Source organism: Cannabis sativa, chromosome X, assembly GCF_029168945.1.
Source record: "Cannabis sativa cultivar Pink pepper isolate KNU-18-1 chromosome X, ASM2916894v1, whole genome shotgun sequence".
NCBI lineage: Eukaryota > Viridiplantae > Streptophyta > Magnoliopsida > Rosales > Cannabaceae > Cannabis > Cannabis sativa.
Window position 1 is genome coordinate 6,830,728 of NC_083610.1, and position 17,030 is coordinate 6,847,757.

General features: G+C 28.0%; 3 protein-coding genes and 1 long non-coding RNA gene across 4 annotated transcripts; 3 read left to right on the forward strand and 1 right to left on the reverse strand.

Annotated features, from left to right (window-relative positions):
- Positions 1-572: 572 nt before the first annotated feature.
- Positions 573-1,442, forward strand: LOC115718544 (agamous-like MADS-box protein AGL90). The gene is made up of 2 exons (XM_030647345.2): positions 573-579; positions 681-1,442. The coding sequence occupies exons 1-2, from the start codon at positions 573-575 to the stop codon at positions 1,208-1,210; spliced, it is 537 nt and encodes a 178-aa protein (XP_030503205.2). The 3' UTR covers positions 1,211-1,442.
- Positions 1,443-2,501: 1,059 nt separating this feature from the next.
- Positions 2,502-4,191, forward strand: LOC115718553 (agamous-like MADS-box protein AGL80). Its single transcript, XM_030647356.2, has one exon. It carries the CDS (start codon positions 2,672-2,674, stop codon positions 3,293-3,295), a length of 624 nt encoding a protein of 207 aa, XP_030503216.2. The 5' UTR covers positions 2,502-2,671; the 3' UTR covers positions 3,296-4,191.
- Positions 4,192-13,224: 9,033 nt separating this feature from the next.
- Positions 13,225-16,552, reverse strand: LOC115707291 (homeobox protein ATH1). The gene is made up of 4 exons (XM_030635205.2): positions 15,617-16,552; positions 14,600-14,928; positions 13,612-13,672; positions 13,225-13,511 (listed from the first exon to the last, which is right to left on the reverse strand). Exons 1-4 carry the CDS (start codon positions 16,550-16,552, stop codon positions 13,353-13,355), a joined length of 1,485 nt encoding a protein of 494 aa, XP_030491065.2. The 3' UTR covers positions 13,225-13,352.
- LOC133031754 (uncharacterized) lies at positions 15,966-16,974 on the forward strand. The gene is made up of 2 exons (XR_009684836.1): positions 15,966-16,105; positions 16,212-16,974. It is a non-coding gene; the product is annotated as an uncharacterized LOC133031754 (long non-coding RNA).
- The last annotated feature ends 56 nt before the right edge of the window (positions 16,975-17,030 follow it).

A 17,030-nucleotide genomic window follows, 5' to 3' on the forward strand; every position in this document is an offset into this window, starting at 1 on the left:
GAATGGAAATATTTCCAACGATTTGTTTAATTCGAGGAAAATTTTGCAACAAAAAAAAAATTAAAGGACAAAATTCTATAGTTTAAAAAACAAAAATCATATTTAATCTTAAAATAAATTTCATTAATTATATATATTTTTTCAATATAAATGCGTATTATTAATTAGTATAATTTAATATTAAATCACATATATATTAGTATCATATAAATAGTTAATAATGCTAAAAATGCACTAGCACTGCCTAATAGTGTTTCCAATTTTTTAATATAATAACTATTAATATTATAACTACTCATAAGATACTTCCCTATGATGATATTGTTGGACATTCTTGATATCTAATAAATTTTAAATTAATTTTTAACACCAAATGAATGGTCATATTATTATATATTAGTGAAATTAGTTTTACATATTTTAATTTAATATGTAATAAAAAAAAAAACTAATGAAACACTCACTCATAAAGTTTCATTTTATGTTGTGTTACTTTTAAATACTTTAAATAACTTAAATTTTTAAATTAAAATATATGAGATACCATATTAAAATACAGTAAAATATATACCATGTACAGTGACACGGTTTTAAACAAATATTGACACGTTTCAATAATATTTAACGGAAAAATACCCTTTTATCACACATACCTAATTAAATTTATGTATAAATAATAGTACAAAGAAGACGAGAAAAGCACACTAAAAAGAGGAAAAAATATTTGGTAAGGAAGGTGAGGGAGTTGGTGAGGTTGTTGGCTGTAGTTGTGGTTATTCCCTTTGACGGTGGGGTGAATCATATTCTAAAGAAGTTCAGTAAGATTTCGAAGATGGAGCAAAATAACAAGATGGTGAACCAAGAAGCTTTCTCTAGAAAAAGGATCAAAGTAGAGAGTGAGCAAGTGAAAAAGCTGAGGAAAGAGAATCGCGAGAAGGAGTTAACCCAACTCATGTACTTCAATTTATCGGGTAAGGCTAATCTTGTTGGCTTATCTACTACAGATTTAAATGATCTCGTTTGTATCATTGACAAGAATTTGGAAGAAATTAATAAGTGGATAGATATTATTGCTGCCAAGAATAATAGTACCAACTCAACCACTCAAATGGTGGTTGCGGCTAAGGTTGAGGCTTCTACAACGAATGAGAATTTCAACGATGAAGATGTGAAAGTTAATGTCGTTAATGACAATAATACTAAAAACTAAGTGTTAATGGCATAATTTTGCAAAATGGGAACAAGATCTCCTTTAGATTTATGTCGTGATGAAATTTTAAGTTTTTATTAGTTTTAACTAAATAAAGTCGGTATTTTAATTTATCTTCTGTCATAATTATGTTTAAAATAATTTGGAGTATTAGATTTTATGGTTAAGAAATTGGATTTTGTTTTGTGTTTGGTTCAATAAAAATATCGAAAAATTGAGTAGTTCTAATATATTTTAAGGGTTTTTTTTTTAATCTTTTTACGGGGTAATATTTCAATTTTTTTCCAAAAAAAATCAAATAATTAGATATTTCGGTGGAAAAGTGACTTAAAAGCCACAAAATTTTAATCGGTACTTGAGTATAAATATTTTATACATTTGAAAAAAAAATACATTACTCATGTAAACTCTCCAAACGATGTTTAGTATTCATAAATTGTCTTTAAATTTTAAAATAATTTTAAACTTCATAGAATTTTTTTTATTACCCAAATATATATGATATTTATAATTTTTTTAAATATTTGTGGATATCGAAAATATTTCGACTATTTCCATAAATTTATAGTACCAAATATTTTCATTAACATTAATATTTTATTTATTTTGAGTGCCTCACTATAATAAACTTTCAAAGCACCAATTACTATAGTGAAAAAAATATATTACTTTTGCAAGTAATAATTATGATATATGGTTAAAATATAAAATTAGATAATAATAAAAAAATATATAGTAATTATAACTCTATACAGCTATGATACACATGGTAATCATGATAATAATAAAAATTATACAGTAAGCACCAGCTGTATTAGTCAAATATAGTCATATATCATAATTAATAAATATTTGTATATATTTAGGATAGTCTTTAGCTAAATAATTAATGATTTATTTTTATGTAGATATCTCTTTAAAAATGTAAATTCTATTCCTCTTATAACTGATAATATAATGCAATAAAAATGGCCAAAAAAAGATAATAGGGTTTGGATTTTCTTCTATTTGTGGACCAATTCCACTCTACACTTTAATTTTATTTGATTTTTTTTTTTTATATTTGACTCTTTTTTTTTCTCTCCTTTTTCTTTTTTTGCTTCTCCAAGATTTCTATTTGTTTTTCATATTTATTATGTAACGTTATACAAATATCTTTTATTACTTTTCTCTAAAAACCAATTGACCATTAATGTCTTATTATTCTAAATTTTGAAACATATGTTCTAACCGTTCTCATATAACCCATTAATAATAAAAAAGAAATTTAACTATTTACCATATATTAAACCCTAATACCACATTCCTCTATGAAATTTGTGAATAAATAGTACCACAAAGTGAACTAAGGAAGAGCACAAAATATTATTTGGGATATGTTGTCTCCCATTTTGCACACTAGCTAGTTTTTCTCCTTAGCTCTCGTTTTTTTTTTTTTCTTTGACTCAACAAGCCAAAATTATGACCAGAAAGAAGGTGAAGTTAGCTTACATCAACAACGACGCCTCTCGAAAAGCCACTTATAAGAAGAGAAAGAAAGGTCTGATAAAAAAAGTGAGCGAGCTGAGCACCTTGTGTGGTGTAGATGCGTGTGCAATCATCTATAGCCCTTACAACACTCAGCCTGAGGTGTACCCTTCTCCAGGAGGAGTACATCGTATAGTGAAAAAGTTCAAGAAAATGCCTGAGATCGAGCAGAGCAAGAAGATGATGAACCAAGAAGTTTTCCTAAAACAAAAAATTGGAAAGGTGAGTGAGCAGATGAAGAGGCTGAAGAAAGAGAATCGTGACAGAGAGCTGAATCGACTCTTGTATGGAAATCTCTCTGGTAAGATGAACCTTCAAGGCTTGACTGTTAAAGATTTAAATGATCTCACCTCGCTTATTGACCAAAATTTAAAGAATATTAATAAGAGAATGGAAGAAATAGCGAAAAAAACTAAGATTGCTCGAATGACAGCAGCTACTGCAGCAAAAGTGCCTCCATTCATAAATGGGGAAGTAAACGCTGCTTCCGCTACTACTATGGCGTATGACAATGATCGTGGCAGGGGCATAAGGAGGGATTTAAACGCTCAAAATTAAGCTAATAACAATAATTTGATGAAATTTGGGAAATCAGATGTGATGTTTTCATTGGGGAACAACAACATGAACTTTAATTAAATATTGTTTAGTTATGGCGATTATTCATGTTTATGAGTTATTTGTGTTAGTATGGTATTTTATTTTATTCTCTTGTTGTTGTTGGTCGAAATCATTGTTAATTTTATTTTATGTTGTTTTAATTAAGTAATATGAGTGTTATTGGTGTCGTTATGATGTAGTTTTCATTTCAATAAAGTTTTATTTTAGTTATTTATTGTTTTATGTTGTTGCTTGGGAATAATGAGGAATTTTGTTTAAATTTTATGGTTTTATTATTCTATTATAAACTTTTATAGGGTTATTTTTTACCATGTGTTTTATAAAAGTTGTTGATTAGATCTCTTATTTTATTAAATGATAAAATAAATCTTATAGGGTTCGTTTTGTACGTCGTATTGTATTGTACTGTGTTAAATTGTATTGTATTAGTATTATTTAATACAATACTATATTCGGTATTGACTTGTATTAATAGATTGTGTAAAGTTATAATATATTTTCAATACACTTGACCCCAACACCAACTATATGGGTTCGGGTCGCGGGTCTCAGGTCTAGGGTCCAAGTCATAGGTCTGGGTCCGGGTTCAGGTTTGGGTTTGGGTCCGGGTCTAGGTATACGACCCTTATACGGCATACTAAACGAGCCCATATTTTCTAAAATAGTACAAATAGGACCCTAAACTCAATTTTCGATAATTTTTTTAATATAACCAACTTAAAGATAGTTCCTAGTACGAACAAATGTAGAAAATATAACCAATTTTATCATAACACATCTAGATTGGGTTATTATTTAGTTTTATTTTGATAAAAAAAAATTAGTTTATAATAATATCTAGTACTACTTTGAAAGATACCGAGTCAGATTTATTATTTAATATAATAAATTGTTCAATCAATAAATTTTACAAAATATAGGTCTACAATAATATAAGCATATTTTTATATGAAATCAAATTTAACCACAATGTCATTATAAAAAATTAAATAAATAAAAATATTCTCTTTAATATTGATATCAATATACAAGAAATTTCGAGGAAGCACACTTTAAAAATTAATTTTTTCATTTTAAAATAATTAACATAATTATAATAATTAGATAAATGAATACATTTTAATACACATATATAATAACAACGTCAACATACTCACAATATATGGTAATTTTAAATTAGAAGTTATACCTATTTAATTGATTTTGTTAAATGTAAGATTAATTACGCTGTGACATATTATATTTTATCAAAATTTTAATAGATTTAATTGCTAATTCTTGTAACGGATTATATATTAAATAATTCATTGTTTAAGATTGTTATATGTATAGTTCATTGTTTATGATTGTTAAATAATTCAGAGGTGTGCCACATAAGCAGCTTCCGAAAGTAAGGCCATCCTAGATACTCTTTTAGGTTCGAGTCCAGGATGACCCCTAAAGGCATCCTCGTTAAGTTCCAACATTTCTTATCTCTTGGGTGAGAGATCAAAGATGACCTATCCTTTCGGAAACTCCAAAGACCCATAAGATAGAGTAGGATCCAAACATCTTGAGCACTAGATGGGTTGTGAGAGATCATATGTCATCTATTCTCAAAATAGATATAACAATATGATATATTTATCTTATTAATATGACCAATTTACGTATTAATAGTCTTAAATTGATTCTTTAAGTTATTGATTAGTGTGATTTTAATTGTTTATGATATTTTAAAGACTAATCATGCAATTAGAGTCATTTGGAGAGATAAATAGTGAAAGTCGGCAAGCTCGGTTTTACAAGGCGGAGCTTAATTACAAATTTTGACAACCTTAGAAGCAGAACTGGACTTAGAGCTCAACATGAAAGCTGTTTTAGATCCCGTTCTTAGTTTTCAGAACATCTTGAATCGTCTAATTCCGAGCTGTATTGAAGAATTTATGGCCAAAATACTAATCAGTAGCCCCGTACTTATTTTATTTTTTTTTTAAAAAAAAAAAAAATCCTATAATTCTAGAGGATTCATTTATCTTTTCAAGCACTATTTATAGAACATTTTAGGCTGTGAATTTCAAAATCCTAGAGCTACAAAATTGAGATATAAACTTAGAGAGAGAGCAAGGAAGAGATGGAGATCGCGACTTCGAATTGTTCTTCATCATAGTCTTTTCTTCTCCTTAAACTCTTACTATTTATTATTATTATCGTTATAATGTCTAATTCTAAGTAATTTCATTTTAGTAAAGATTATTTCAAAACCCGAGACATGAATTCTTAATTCTATTATTGAATGTTAATTTTTAATTTTCATTATATATCAAATTGTTTCTATTCTTCTACGTTATGATTATTGTTTTAATTTTATTTAGACGACCGCTAAATTAGATTTTACTTTAATATATCATCATCTTAGGATTACTATTCACCTAATAGTCTAGGATTCTAAGTGTTTGTGATAAATTGCAATTTTTACTATTGGCAAAGGTATTTTAATTGTGATGAAGAATATAACTTAGGTTAAATAAATTAGGCTAATTAGGATTTTTGCCCCTGAACTTTGACATGTACCAAATAATGCCCCCTGAACTTTTAAGGTCATTGAAAATGCCCCCTGAACTATTGAGATTGTTGGATTTAAGGACTTTTTTCTAATTTTAGTAAAAAAGTCTAAAATGGATGAAAGTTGAGGGAGCATAATTTAGTGCATGTCAAAGTTCGAAGGGCATGATTTGGTAGATATCAAAGTCTGAGGAACATGGTTTAGTACATAAACAATCATTGAAATAGTAAAATTGAATAAAATTAGACAAAAGTCCTTAAATCCAACAATCTCAATAGTTCAGGGGGCATTTTCAATGGCCTTAAAAGTTCAGGGGGCATGATTTGGTACATGTCAAAGTTCAGGGGGTAAAAATCCTAATTAGTCAATAAATTATATACTTCACTAATTTGCCGCCTATATTAATCTATCTTCATAAATCTTAAAGCTTTATCTAAGTTAAATATCTTACACGCTTCGTGAATTTACTACATAGGCAAAACAGTTAATTATTTAGCGCTTCGCCTTGATTACATGTAATAGATAGATTGAGATAATTGATTGCTTCAGCTTTATTTACGAGATTAAAAGTTTGATTGGGAATTGAAATTACATTCATTAATAGAAATTAAGAACGATTATTGAGTGTGACGAATAATCTTTAACTAGTTTCTCATATCGTAATCTCACTTTTAATTTGTTTTTATTTTATTTATGCTATTTTCTTCTAAACATAAAAACCTTTTGTTCTAACTTTTGTCACTAATTTTTAAGTAATTAATTAAATATAATCCTCATAAAATCGGATTTTACTTACAATTATACTAAAATAATTAGAGGTATTAAAAATAAATATTTACAAATTTATTGTAGCTTACAACAAACATCACAAAATAATATATATTTACATATGTATAAATTATATGATGTTAAAAACCCCAACCAAAAAAAAAAAAAAAAAGAAAAGAAAACGACCAACAACACTCTCAATCTTCCTAGGTAATAAATTACATATTTATTCTTTGATTCAAAGATAAACAATTTACACTTGAAAATAGTTACTAATATATTGTTTAGTTAGAGGTAATGAAATGGAACAAAAAAGAAATAATTTTTATTTTATTCTTTTATTTAGTTACATTTTAAAGTATTGAAATGTCATTCTAATAGAATGGTCTTTCTACCATTTAATGGAATGATTATTCCATTTTAAAATGAAAAGAAAGACCATTCAAATACAAGATTTAAAAAAATTAATAATTTTTTTTTATCAATTTTTTTAGGACATTTTACAATGCTGTATACATTATTTTAATTAATTACAAAATATGTGCAAAAAAACTTTTTGTTGACTTCGCTTTTAGCCAACGACAATGAGTCTTTTTGATAAGCGATAAACGATATGTCGTAATAAGAATTTGTAGTAAAGCAATAATAAGACACAAAAATTTTATAGAGGTTCAGCCCCGAGCAGTTCGGTAATAGCATAATCCTCGTTAGTTGTATTGACTTAAGAATAAGGAAGAAGATTCATTTTCTTATAGCTCTTACAATAATATCTCTGAATATATAATTCTTAGATAGCCTTAGCTTATAGCGTTTCGACGTATAATTTCTCGCTCTCTTGCCTAGTGAACATTCCTCACTATTTATAAGGCTGGAAACTTGAGGAGGAAGAGTTTCCTCTCTCGTTACCATGCACATAAACAGAAAGATCGTGTGATCAATGCTAAATGCAAGGATCGTGGGATTGAGACTGCATACACCGATGGTGGGATCGTGTGTATTCCACATCCACGTAAGTTGATCCCTGAGTTATAGGGATTGAGCTGGTGACTCACGATGCATTTAGTTGAATTCGCTAAGTGTTGCTCATTCTGCACGGCTCGTTGAGTATTCCATTTTGGATATGCCAGCGAGGCATCCTGCTCGGCATGTTGATCCGAACAGATACTCTAAGTAGAGTCCACGTATCACCATTCTCGTGATGCCACGTCAGAGTGCCAAATTTGGGATAACACTTATTATCATTTTCTCATACATTTTTATATATAACTAAAAACTTTTTTTCAATTTTTTTTGTAATATATATATATGATAATAATTATTGATTATTATATATATAGTAATATATTTTTTTTTTTGACAAAGTGATTTAAATCACTCATGAATTTACGACGCCCATGTCCGCCACCGGCGCTGGAACCTCCTCGAACCAGGATAGCTCATCGTCTAACCGCAGAGCATGCTTTGCCAACCATTGGCCGCTAAAATCTTAGAGCGAGACCCATGTGACAAAACTGCCGCCGGAAATTTAGACAATAAAGCTATAACATCTTCAAACAACGCTCCTCACTCAATAAATACTGAAGTTCCACCTGAAAAAAAAATATCAAAAAACAGCATAAAACTTTAATTAGAAAACTATTCAAATTGAAGAGAATCAACCAACCACCAAGACTAAGCAACTAGATCTCCCTATAAAATACTAGAACTAGCCAAAGGGTTACCCTTTGGCTAGTGACAACTAAATTATAGCATTCTACTTCATAACCTTCATAGGATCCTTATTCCTTACTCTTACTCTTTTAAAATCAAACATAAATAAAATTTTCCTTTTAATATCCATTATTCCTTAAATATTCAAAATATTATATACTAATTATTTCATTTTATCTCTTAAAAATATGACTTATTTAAAGAATAAAACATGTCAAAATTCTTTAGTAAGTCAAATTATTTATTATTTTATTTATAGCGTAAAACATGGTATTTATAATCTTTATTCAACCTAAATTAAACTAAAATTGTATTAATATCCTTAAAACTTAAGATTGCACTTTTCACATTCAAAAGTACCATTTTCCTAATACCACTTCATCATACATTTAATTAATAATATTAAATTAATATTAATTAATCCAATTCGGTATTATGACATAATGCTTCCTTATTTATTATTTAAATAGATAACCTCCTAATTATTATACCATTCAAATTATTATAAAACTATTCATATTAGTATCTTCCTATACAACTAATAAGGCAATAATCTCAATCTTCATTAGCATTTACTTCCTATTTATTTCGATATCTTCCCAAAAATAAAAAATAAAAAAAAAAACAAAGTATACTCAATTCACAATTAATGTCCCTACCTCTAATTTATTACAAAATCCCATATTTATAATTTTTTTTTTTTGAAAAGTCCCACATTTATAATTTATATACCAAATTAATATTATGTTATCTATAATAAATTCATATTTATAATTTATATACCCAAAATTAATATTATGTTATCTATAATAAACTAATAAGGCAATAATCTCATAATTATATACCATAATTGTTAGCTATTAAATTTTATAATATTTTTACAATTCATGATATCTTGTAATTTTAACCAATTACCCTAAATAATTAGGGATCAGCCATAAATCATGCGTGAAAACCTTAAAAGGCACCAAATCCATAAACAGTGGCGCAGCTCATCCATCAAATTTGTACTTCCATTTCTTCCATCAAAAAACTAATACCACTCATCCAGAATTTCTTTAAAAACACAAATAAATATAATAATTTTGGTACATTCCCAAAATATTGACAACAAACCAAATTTTTATAATAATTTGACTTCCCAAATATATCTGAACCAATATATTCTCATTAGACCATTAGTGTTTCCACCTCCCTTTATTACAAGATCCTCAAGATTCTTTTTCTTCAATTTACTTAATTAATTATAATATTAGAATCTCAATACTAAAATTCTAAACACTTTCCTTTTATGCTGAAAATTCCTAAAAAAATATAAACCAAAAGATAGCTAATAGGAATTAGCGTTTAAAGTAAACACTCTTAAACATTATTTCAATTAAAAATATTCTTTAAAACATACCTTAACGAAAATAATCCTTTTATTCCGACTAATAAATCTGTATAGTGCATAACTTATTAACTTTAAAATATTAATGTGTCAAAATTTTCTTATACATTCAATACCGAAAAACGTAAAAATGTAAACAAACTACCCTAAATAATTAGGGGCCCAACCATATAATAGGTGCTAAAGCCTTGTAAGGCGCCAAAGCCGTAAATAATGGCGCAAAATAGAACAAAATCAATATAAAACAAACCTATAACAAAAAAAAATATTGAACAAAGAAAGAATAAAGAAGGAGTTGTGAAACAAAAGAAAGAATAAAAAAAGAGTTGTGAAACAAAAGAAAGAAAAACATTGAACTCATTTACAGCAACAAACGATAGGCAAAGAAAATTGAAATAGAAAACTCTTAAGGTAACTTGAACAATGAATCTGATCAAGAGGTATTAAACTACAGAAAAGTTGCTTCAAAATCGTGATCACTGGTCCTTAATATAACCAATTCTTTCACGAATCACACAGATTATATCCAACAGTATATACACCAACTAAAACACTATCACAATTCACATAATATCGAAATACAGCTATATAAAATTGAATGAATTAAGTCTACGAAAAAGAAAATTAGAAATCAGAGAGAGATATTTACCGTGATAGTTTGTTGGAGGATCAAAACGATGGAGAAACAAGTACTGGGGATGCGATCACGAACAACGATGAAGAAATAGGAAGGTTGAAGTGTTGTGAGAGGTAAGAGTAATAAGAAGAGAGAGGAGAGTGGACTATATATATAGTAATATTGGCTATGTTTATTTTTATGTTTACAATTATAATAAACATACCAATAATAGAAAATATTTTATATATGTGTTTATTTTATTTTCTATTAATTACATACTAATTTAATAAACAAAGTAATAATATTCACATAGGTTTATTATATCACTCTATGTGTGTTATGTTTATTTTCTAGTAATCTTTTAAAAAATAAATAATATATATATAAAAATTGTTTATCTTTATCTTTTTCTTTGTTTATGGTGTCATGTTTATTTTTTCTAATTAAATAATTTTTGGAGTTTATAAAGTTATGTTTGTTTTTTTTTTTTTTTTTTTTTTTTTTTGATGTAAGAATTATATTTCAATAGAAAATTGGTTCACTAACTCATTAAAAAATAATTAATATATAAAAACAAGGCTAATTAGTAATTTTTTTCCCCGAACTTTGACATGTACTAAATTGCGCCCCCTGAACTTTTTTAGTTGTTAGAAATTGTTACGAAAATTCTGTTTATTACGCAAGTGTACGTATCAAGTAGTATCCCACGCAAGTGAGGTCGAACCATAGGGAATTGGACTAAGTACTACTAAACTATACTTATGATTCTATTCGGTAAAATAACAAGATTGCAATTTAAAAGTAAATAACTCAGAAATTAAAGAGAAAATAAACGAAGATTAATCACGATGAGAGATTAGGGAGGTGAATCCTGTTGATAAGCTACCTGTGTTAATACCTAATTGCTATCCTTATCTCAATGTGAAAGACAGATTATAAATTAACCTAACTCTTTTCAGATCTTTTAGGTTCTAAATAATATGTTCTCTAATTAACTTCTTAACTAGATCAACACAAAATCAGCATTAAGCAATAATCTATTAGTCACTAAGGCTATGTAAATACTTTCGTTTTACATCAAAACCTAGACTATCCAAATTTTAGCATTCTCAATTCTCACTTTTCAGATTTCGAATTGAGATCATTAAACATGTAAAAGGTGATCAAGCTTGCACATGGAATTAAACACAAATAAAGATAGTATTCACACACAAGATGAAGGAATGGCAATTATTTATTAACTAGGCATAAACTTAAACATCAATCATCATCCTCCCTTATTGGGAAATTTAGTTCATAATAACTCTAAAAACATCCATGATTAATTCAGAAATAAAAACAAACATAAAGAAGAATAAAAAGGGTAAAATAAAGAAACTAGAAGGTGGTATCGCTCCGGGTCTTCAAGATAGCTTCCTCTCCACTTGCCTCCACTATTAGGTCTGTTTTTGCTTTGTTCTGACCTTCAATGTCGTATTCATTATATAGGGATGAGTGGTGTGCCTCCAATTGAGTGAAAAATCAAAATTAGGTCAAATCTGCGATTTCCGTACCTAGTCGCGACCAGCATTTAAGCTGGTCGCGACTACAGGCAAAACTCGAAAAACCGAGTTTCTGCCAAACTCACGAAGTCGCGACTAGGTCGCGACTACTAATGCATTTGGAGCCGAATTTTCCAAGTTTGTCCCAGTTTTTCGCCATTTGACTGAATTCGAACTTTAACACCCCGGGAACCTGAAATAATGAAAATCAAGCGTAAAACTGCTCCAAAAGACACCAATAGACGAGATAATGCTAACTTTAAAGACCCGAAATATAAGTTAATTATAACCTAACAGAAATTCCCCCCGAACTATTGAGATTGTTAAATTTAAGGATGTTTGTCTAATTTCATTCAATTTTACTGTTTCAGTGATTGTTTATGTACAAAATCATGCTCCCCAGACTTTGATATCTACCAAATCACGCCCCTCAAATTTTAATATGTACTAAATCATGCCCCTTAAATTTTCATCCATGTTAAAATTTTTTACTAAAATTAGATAAAAGTCCTTAAATTTAACAATCTCAATAATTCGAGGGGAATTTTTAACAGCCAAAAAAGTTCAGGGGGCACGATTTAGTACATGTCAAAGTTCGGGGGGAAAAATTACTAATTAGCCTAAAAACAATAGAAAAAAATATACTTATTTTAGTATAGTATAATTTGGCTATATCTATTTTTATGTTTACAATTATAATAAACATACTAATAATATAAAATACTTTGTATATATATTTTTATTTTGTTTTCTATATACTAAACATATTAATTTAATAAACAAAATAATAATATTCACATATGTTTATTATATCACTCTATGTGTCATATTTATTTTTAGTAATTTTAAATATTAATTTATATTTATATACATTAGTGTTTATAATTTTAATATTGTATTTTATTAAAAAAAATCTTATTAAATTATAATAATTCATACTAAAATAGATAATAAATATTTATCTTTTAATAAAAAAATATTTAATTTGTTTATTTTTATAAAAATGTTTAATTAATTTTACGAAATTGTTTATTTTGAGTTTTAATAAACATATTTTATTATTTAATGATTAAAATTAATGTATGGTTTCATGTAATAAGTTTTCAAAATGTATAAGTTTTTAAAATAATTTTTTTTGCACATTTTTTATAATTATGTTATTTTTATTGTACATTTATGAAAAAAAACCTATTTTTTATGCATTTTAAATATTATTCTATTCCATTCTTATTTCAATTCCCATATTCATTCTTATTCTTATATTTTCATTCATTCCAACCTGAACACCACCTAAGAAATTTAAAATTAAATAAGTTTATAATAATATTCCAATAATATATAATACAACGATCCTAATTAAAAATTATAATGTTATCTAACTTAAAAATTAGCTTCTTTTTTTTTTCATATCCATTAATTAATTAATTGTATCTTTGAATTTGATTAATAATGTTGTGGTTGATACTAATTCTTTGGTTGTTGTTGTTGTTGGATTGGTTTCTTTTGTTGAGCTCAGCATACATTTCTTCAATCATTGGTTTCCATAGCCTAACTCTGGCATTTATAAACCAGTTTGATACCTGTTTAAACAAAAACGACAACCAATAAACCCCATTTACACATCAAAACGACAACAAACACAAAAAACGACAATCAAAATTGATAGAAAAACATACTTACTTGATTTTTTGTCAATCCACTCTTCATTGCTAGCACTTGCTTTTCTGTATCTTTAGGATATCTGAAAAAATAATCAAAACCCATCAAAGATACATATATTACTATTGTTATTATTATTATTAATCTTAATAATACTACTTATTTGAGATAAAAGGTCACACTCTCCATCTTCATTAGTTGGAAATTACAAATATACCTTTTTAATATATTATTATTAAAAAGTTTTGAATAAGAATAATATAATAATTTTATTAATAAATATTCTCTATCCATCTTTTTTATCAAACAACTTAATATATCTTTTAAATAATTTCAGATATATATTTTATAATACATAGTTTAGTAATTTTATTTTTCTTTTAATTTATTTAGTTTGGTAAATTTAATATTAAACTTCATACTTTTCACCAACATCAATATGTATATTTTAGAAAAATTATTAATTTACCATAACATTTTAACTAACTAGATTGGTTGGGAATCTGCATAAATTATTGTTTAATACTTTTGTAGATTCTCGACCAATAATTGTAGCTCGAAATTACTCGCTCAATTAAAATTTGTTATTTAAACATAATTTAATCAAGTTTAATAACAATAAAAAAAAAATATTTGCAATTCTATTAACATTTATAATTGTTACACATATTATACTATTCAAAAAAATACCGAGAATATATTTTATCTTATAATTTTATTACAGTTATACTCTTTTGTAATTGTTCAGTGACAATTAAATCCGTTAAGTAACAACTCAAAAACACGTAAAGATATATTTATTTAGTATATTTAATTACATAATCTAATAATATATCGTTACATGTTTTTGAGTTGACACTTAATGACTAAAAAATATATATCTGCAATAAAATTATAAAATAAAGTTTAAGTAGATAATATATATAACAAATTATAAATGTTAAAGAAATTTAGCCGCAAATATTCCTAATGAAAAAACAAAAATTAAGAAAGGGTTTATGTTTCTTACGGATGAAGGAAGTTCTGAAACATCCAAGCTTTAAGAACAGACACAGATCTCTCTGGTAAACCTCTTTGAGGTCTCCATAGAAGTTCCTTCTTCTTCTTCACTTCTTCAACTCCCCATTCATTCTCCGTAACACAACACTTGTTCTTCTCCATATCCATTTCCATGGCTACCCAATGCTTGCTTATCCTTTCTCTTAATCCTTTGTACAGTACAGACATTGTTTGCAGAGCAAAACGAGCGTGTATTTGGGGGTCTAACTCTGTTGCTGCGTGGAAAGCTGATACCACTGTGTGAATCTCATCCATACATTGGTTATAACGCTCATCAACCTGGTAAGTTCAGAATGAACTCTATGTATTTGTTAAAATGATTATGAGAGATATACTTGTTAGCTTAACAATTTACATTGCTTTTTGTAAATTTAATGAGATTTATTTTGTAAAAATTCATTCTATAGAGACAAAGAACTACTTACCATTTGGAGACCTTTAAGTGTTTGTTAAAATGACTATGGGAGATATACTTGTTAGCTAAACAAACTATATGGATTTTCAACAATTTCTAGAAAATCCCATCTCAAAAAAAGATTGCTTTTTGTAAATTCAATGAGGTTACTTTATAAAAACTCTTTCTTTAGTGTCAAAAAACTACTTACCATTTGGAGAGCTCTAAGTGTTTTTGTTAAAATGACTTTGAGAGAGATACTGGTTAGTAAAACAATCTATATGGCTTTTCAACAAAATCTAGAAAATTCCATCCCAAATAATATTGCTTTTTGTAAACTCAATGACTTTATTTTGTAAAAGTTCATTCTTTAGAGTACAAAAACTACTTGCCATTTGGAGACCATTAAGTGTTTTAAAATGACTATTAGAGAAATACTTGTTAGCTTAACAATCTATTATATGGATTTTCAACGATTTCTTGAAAATCCCATCTCAAAAAATATTGCTTTTTGTAAATTCAATGAGTTTATTTTGTAAGAAATTCATTATTTAGAGTCAAAAAACTACTTACCATTTGGAGTAAAGACAGCAACTTTGCTCTCTTTGTTTCGGTTACTCTTCTGCGAGTTTCGGATTCAGTTTCTCCTTCAAGTATGCTGCCACCATCAGATGTTGAATCCATTGGTGACATTGTTGAGAATGAGCAAGAGTTCATCAAGTAATTACCACTCAAATAATGATGATCATAACTGATGTTTTCGAGCGAAAAGCTTGCAATGTGAGCAAGTATTTCTTGAGCTGCAGACAGATATCTTGATCCTAATATCACTTGTGAGAGTTGCAGTGGTCTGTAAGAGCCGAAACTCGGCGAAAGATTTTCACCTCTGTTGTTACTACAAGAAGCTTGTTCAGAAACCAGCATTGTTTCGGTAGTGTTTCCAGTAGGCATAGCAGATGCAGAGCATTGGCCTGGAATTGTAGTAGTCATCCCTGTGATGACAGAGGGCTGAGATGTGGCCAGAGATAGAGAGAGTTCATTACTGAATTCTGAAGAACCAATGTGATTATTATTTCTATTACTATTCCATACATTTTGATCAAATGTTTGATGAAATGCTGAAGTCTGATCATTATAAGTAACATAACCATTGTTGTTGTTGTTGTAGTTTTCAGTGGAAACAAAACCAGACAAGACACCATTTGAGGAATACATTTGATGAGGAACCGAAATGGCTAAGTTGTTGAGATTTTCTTGAAGGCCATGATTATGGCCAGTGCTATTATTACATATGGCACTTGAACTATTGCCAACCCCACCAAGTGAGGAGGCCTCATCTGAGTCATCTCTTGTGTAATACTGAAGATCATATAGATAAGACTGAAGATCAAGGGAGGAGGAGTTTATGGCTGAAGAATGAGGTGAAATCCCATCTGTGAGCAGAGAGTTTCGGCTTGTCATGATCATTTGCTGTGGTATATTAAAGGTTTGATTATTATTACTCTCCATATCAGAAAGGAAAAAAAAAAACTCAGCCTTGAAACACTGTCATTGAATCAAACCCTTCACTCAAAACAAACAAAGTTGTTCACTTTTGACATATATACACCTGAAAAAGAAGTTGAAATGGTCAGAATCATCATGAACTAAGTGTTTTCAGGTAAAACCAAAGAAGAAGAGGAAGAATGATAGGCTCACTCACCTTTGTGTTTATAGAAGAATCAAACTGAGCTGACCCCCACAAAGGCAAAAAATGATGATGGAGATGGAGAGAGTTGGGAATGTTCAATGAAGGGAAGATTCATGGGATTGTCCCAAATCAGACCCTTGGAAAATTTCCAATCTTTCAAAAGATAAAGTGTTCTGTTTTTTGAGATACTACAGATTGACAACACAGTCATATAATAATAGATATAATGTATTTTGCTTTCTTTTGGGTACCAAAAATAGGTAAAATAAGCAGCACAAAGTTCAGACTTCAGAAGGT

What these genes read in the sequence shown, in the direction of transcription:
- LOC115718553 (XM_030647356.2), top strand. Translation starts at nt 2,672, where the DNA reads ATGACCAGAAAGAAGGTGAAGTTAGCTTACATCAACAACGACGCCTCT.
- LOC115707291 (XM_030635205.2), bottom strand. Translation starts at nt 16,552, where the DNA reads ATGGAGAGTAATAATAATCAAACCTTTAATATACCACAGCAAATGATC. An exon ending in TGCTGTCTTTACTCCAAATG is followed by an intron (nt 14,929 to 15,616) that starts GTAAGTAGTTTT and finishes TGAACTTACCAG; the next exon opens with GTTGATGAGCGTTATAACCA. An exon ending in TTTCAGAACTTCCTTCATCC is followed by an intron (nt 13,673 to 14,599) that starts GTAAGAAACATA and finishes TTATTTTTTCAG; the next exon opens with ATATCCTAAAGATACAGAAA.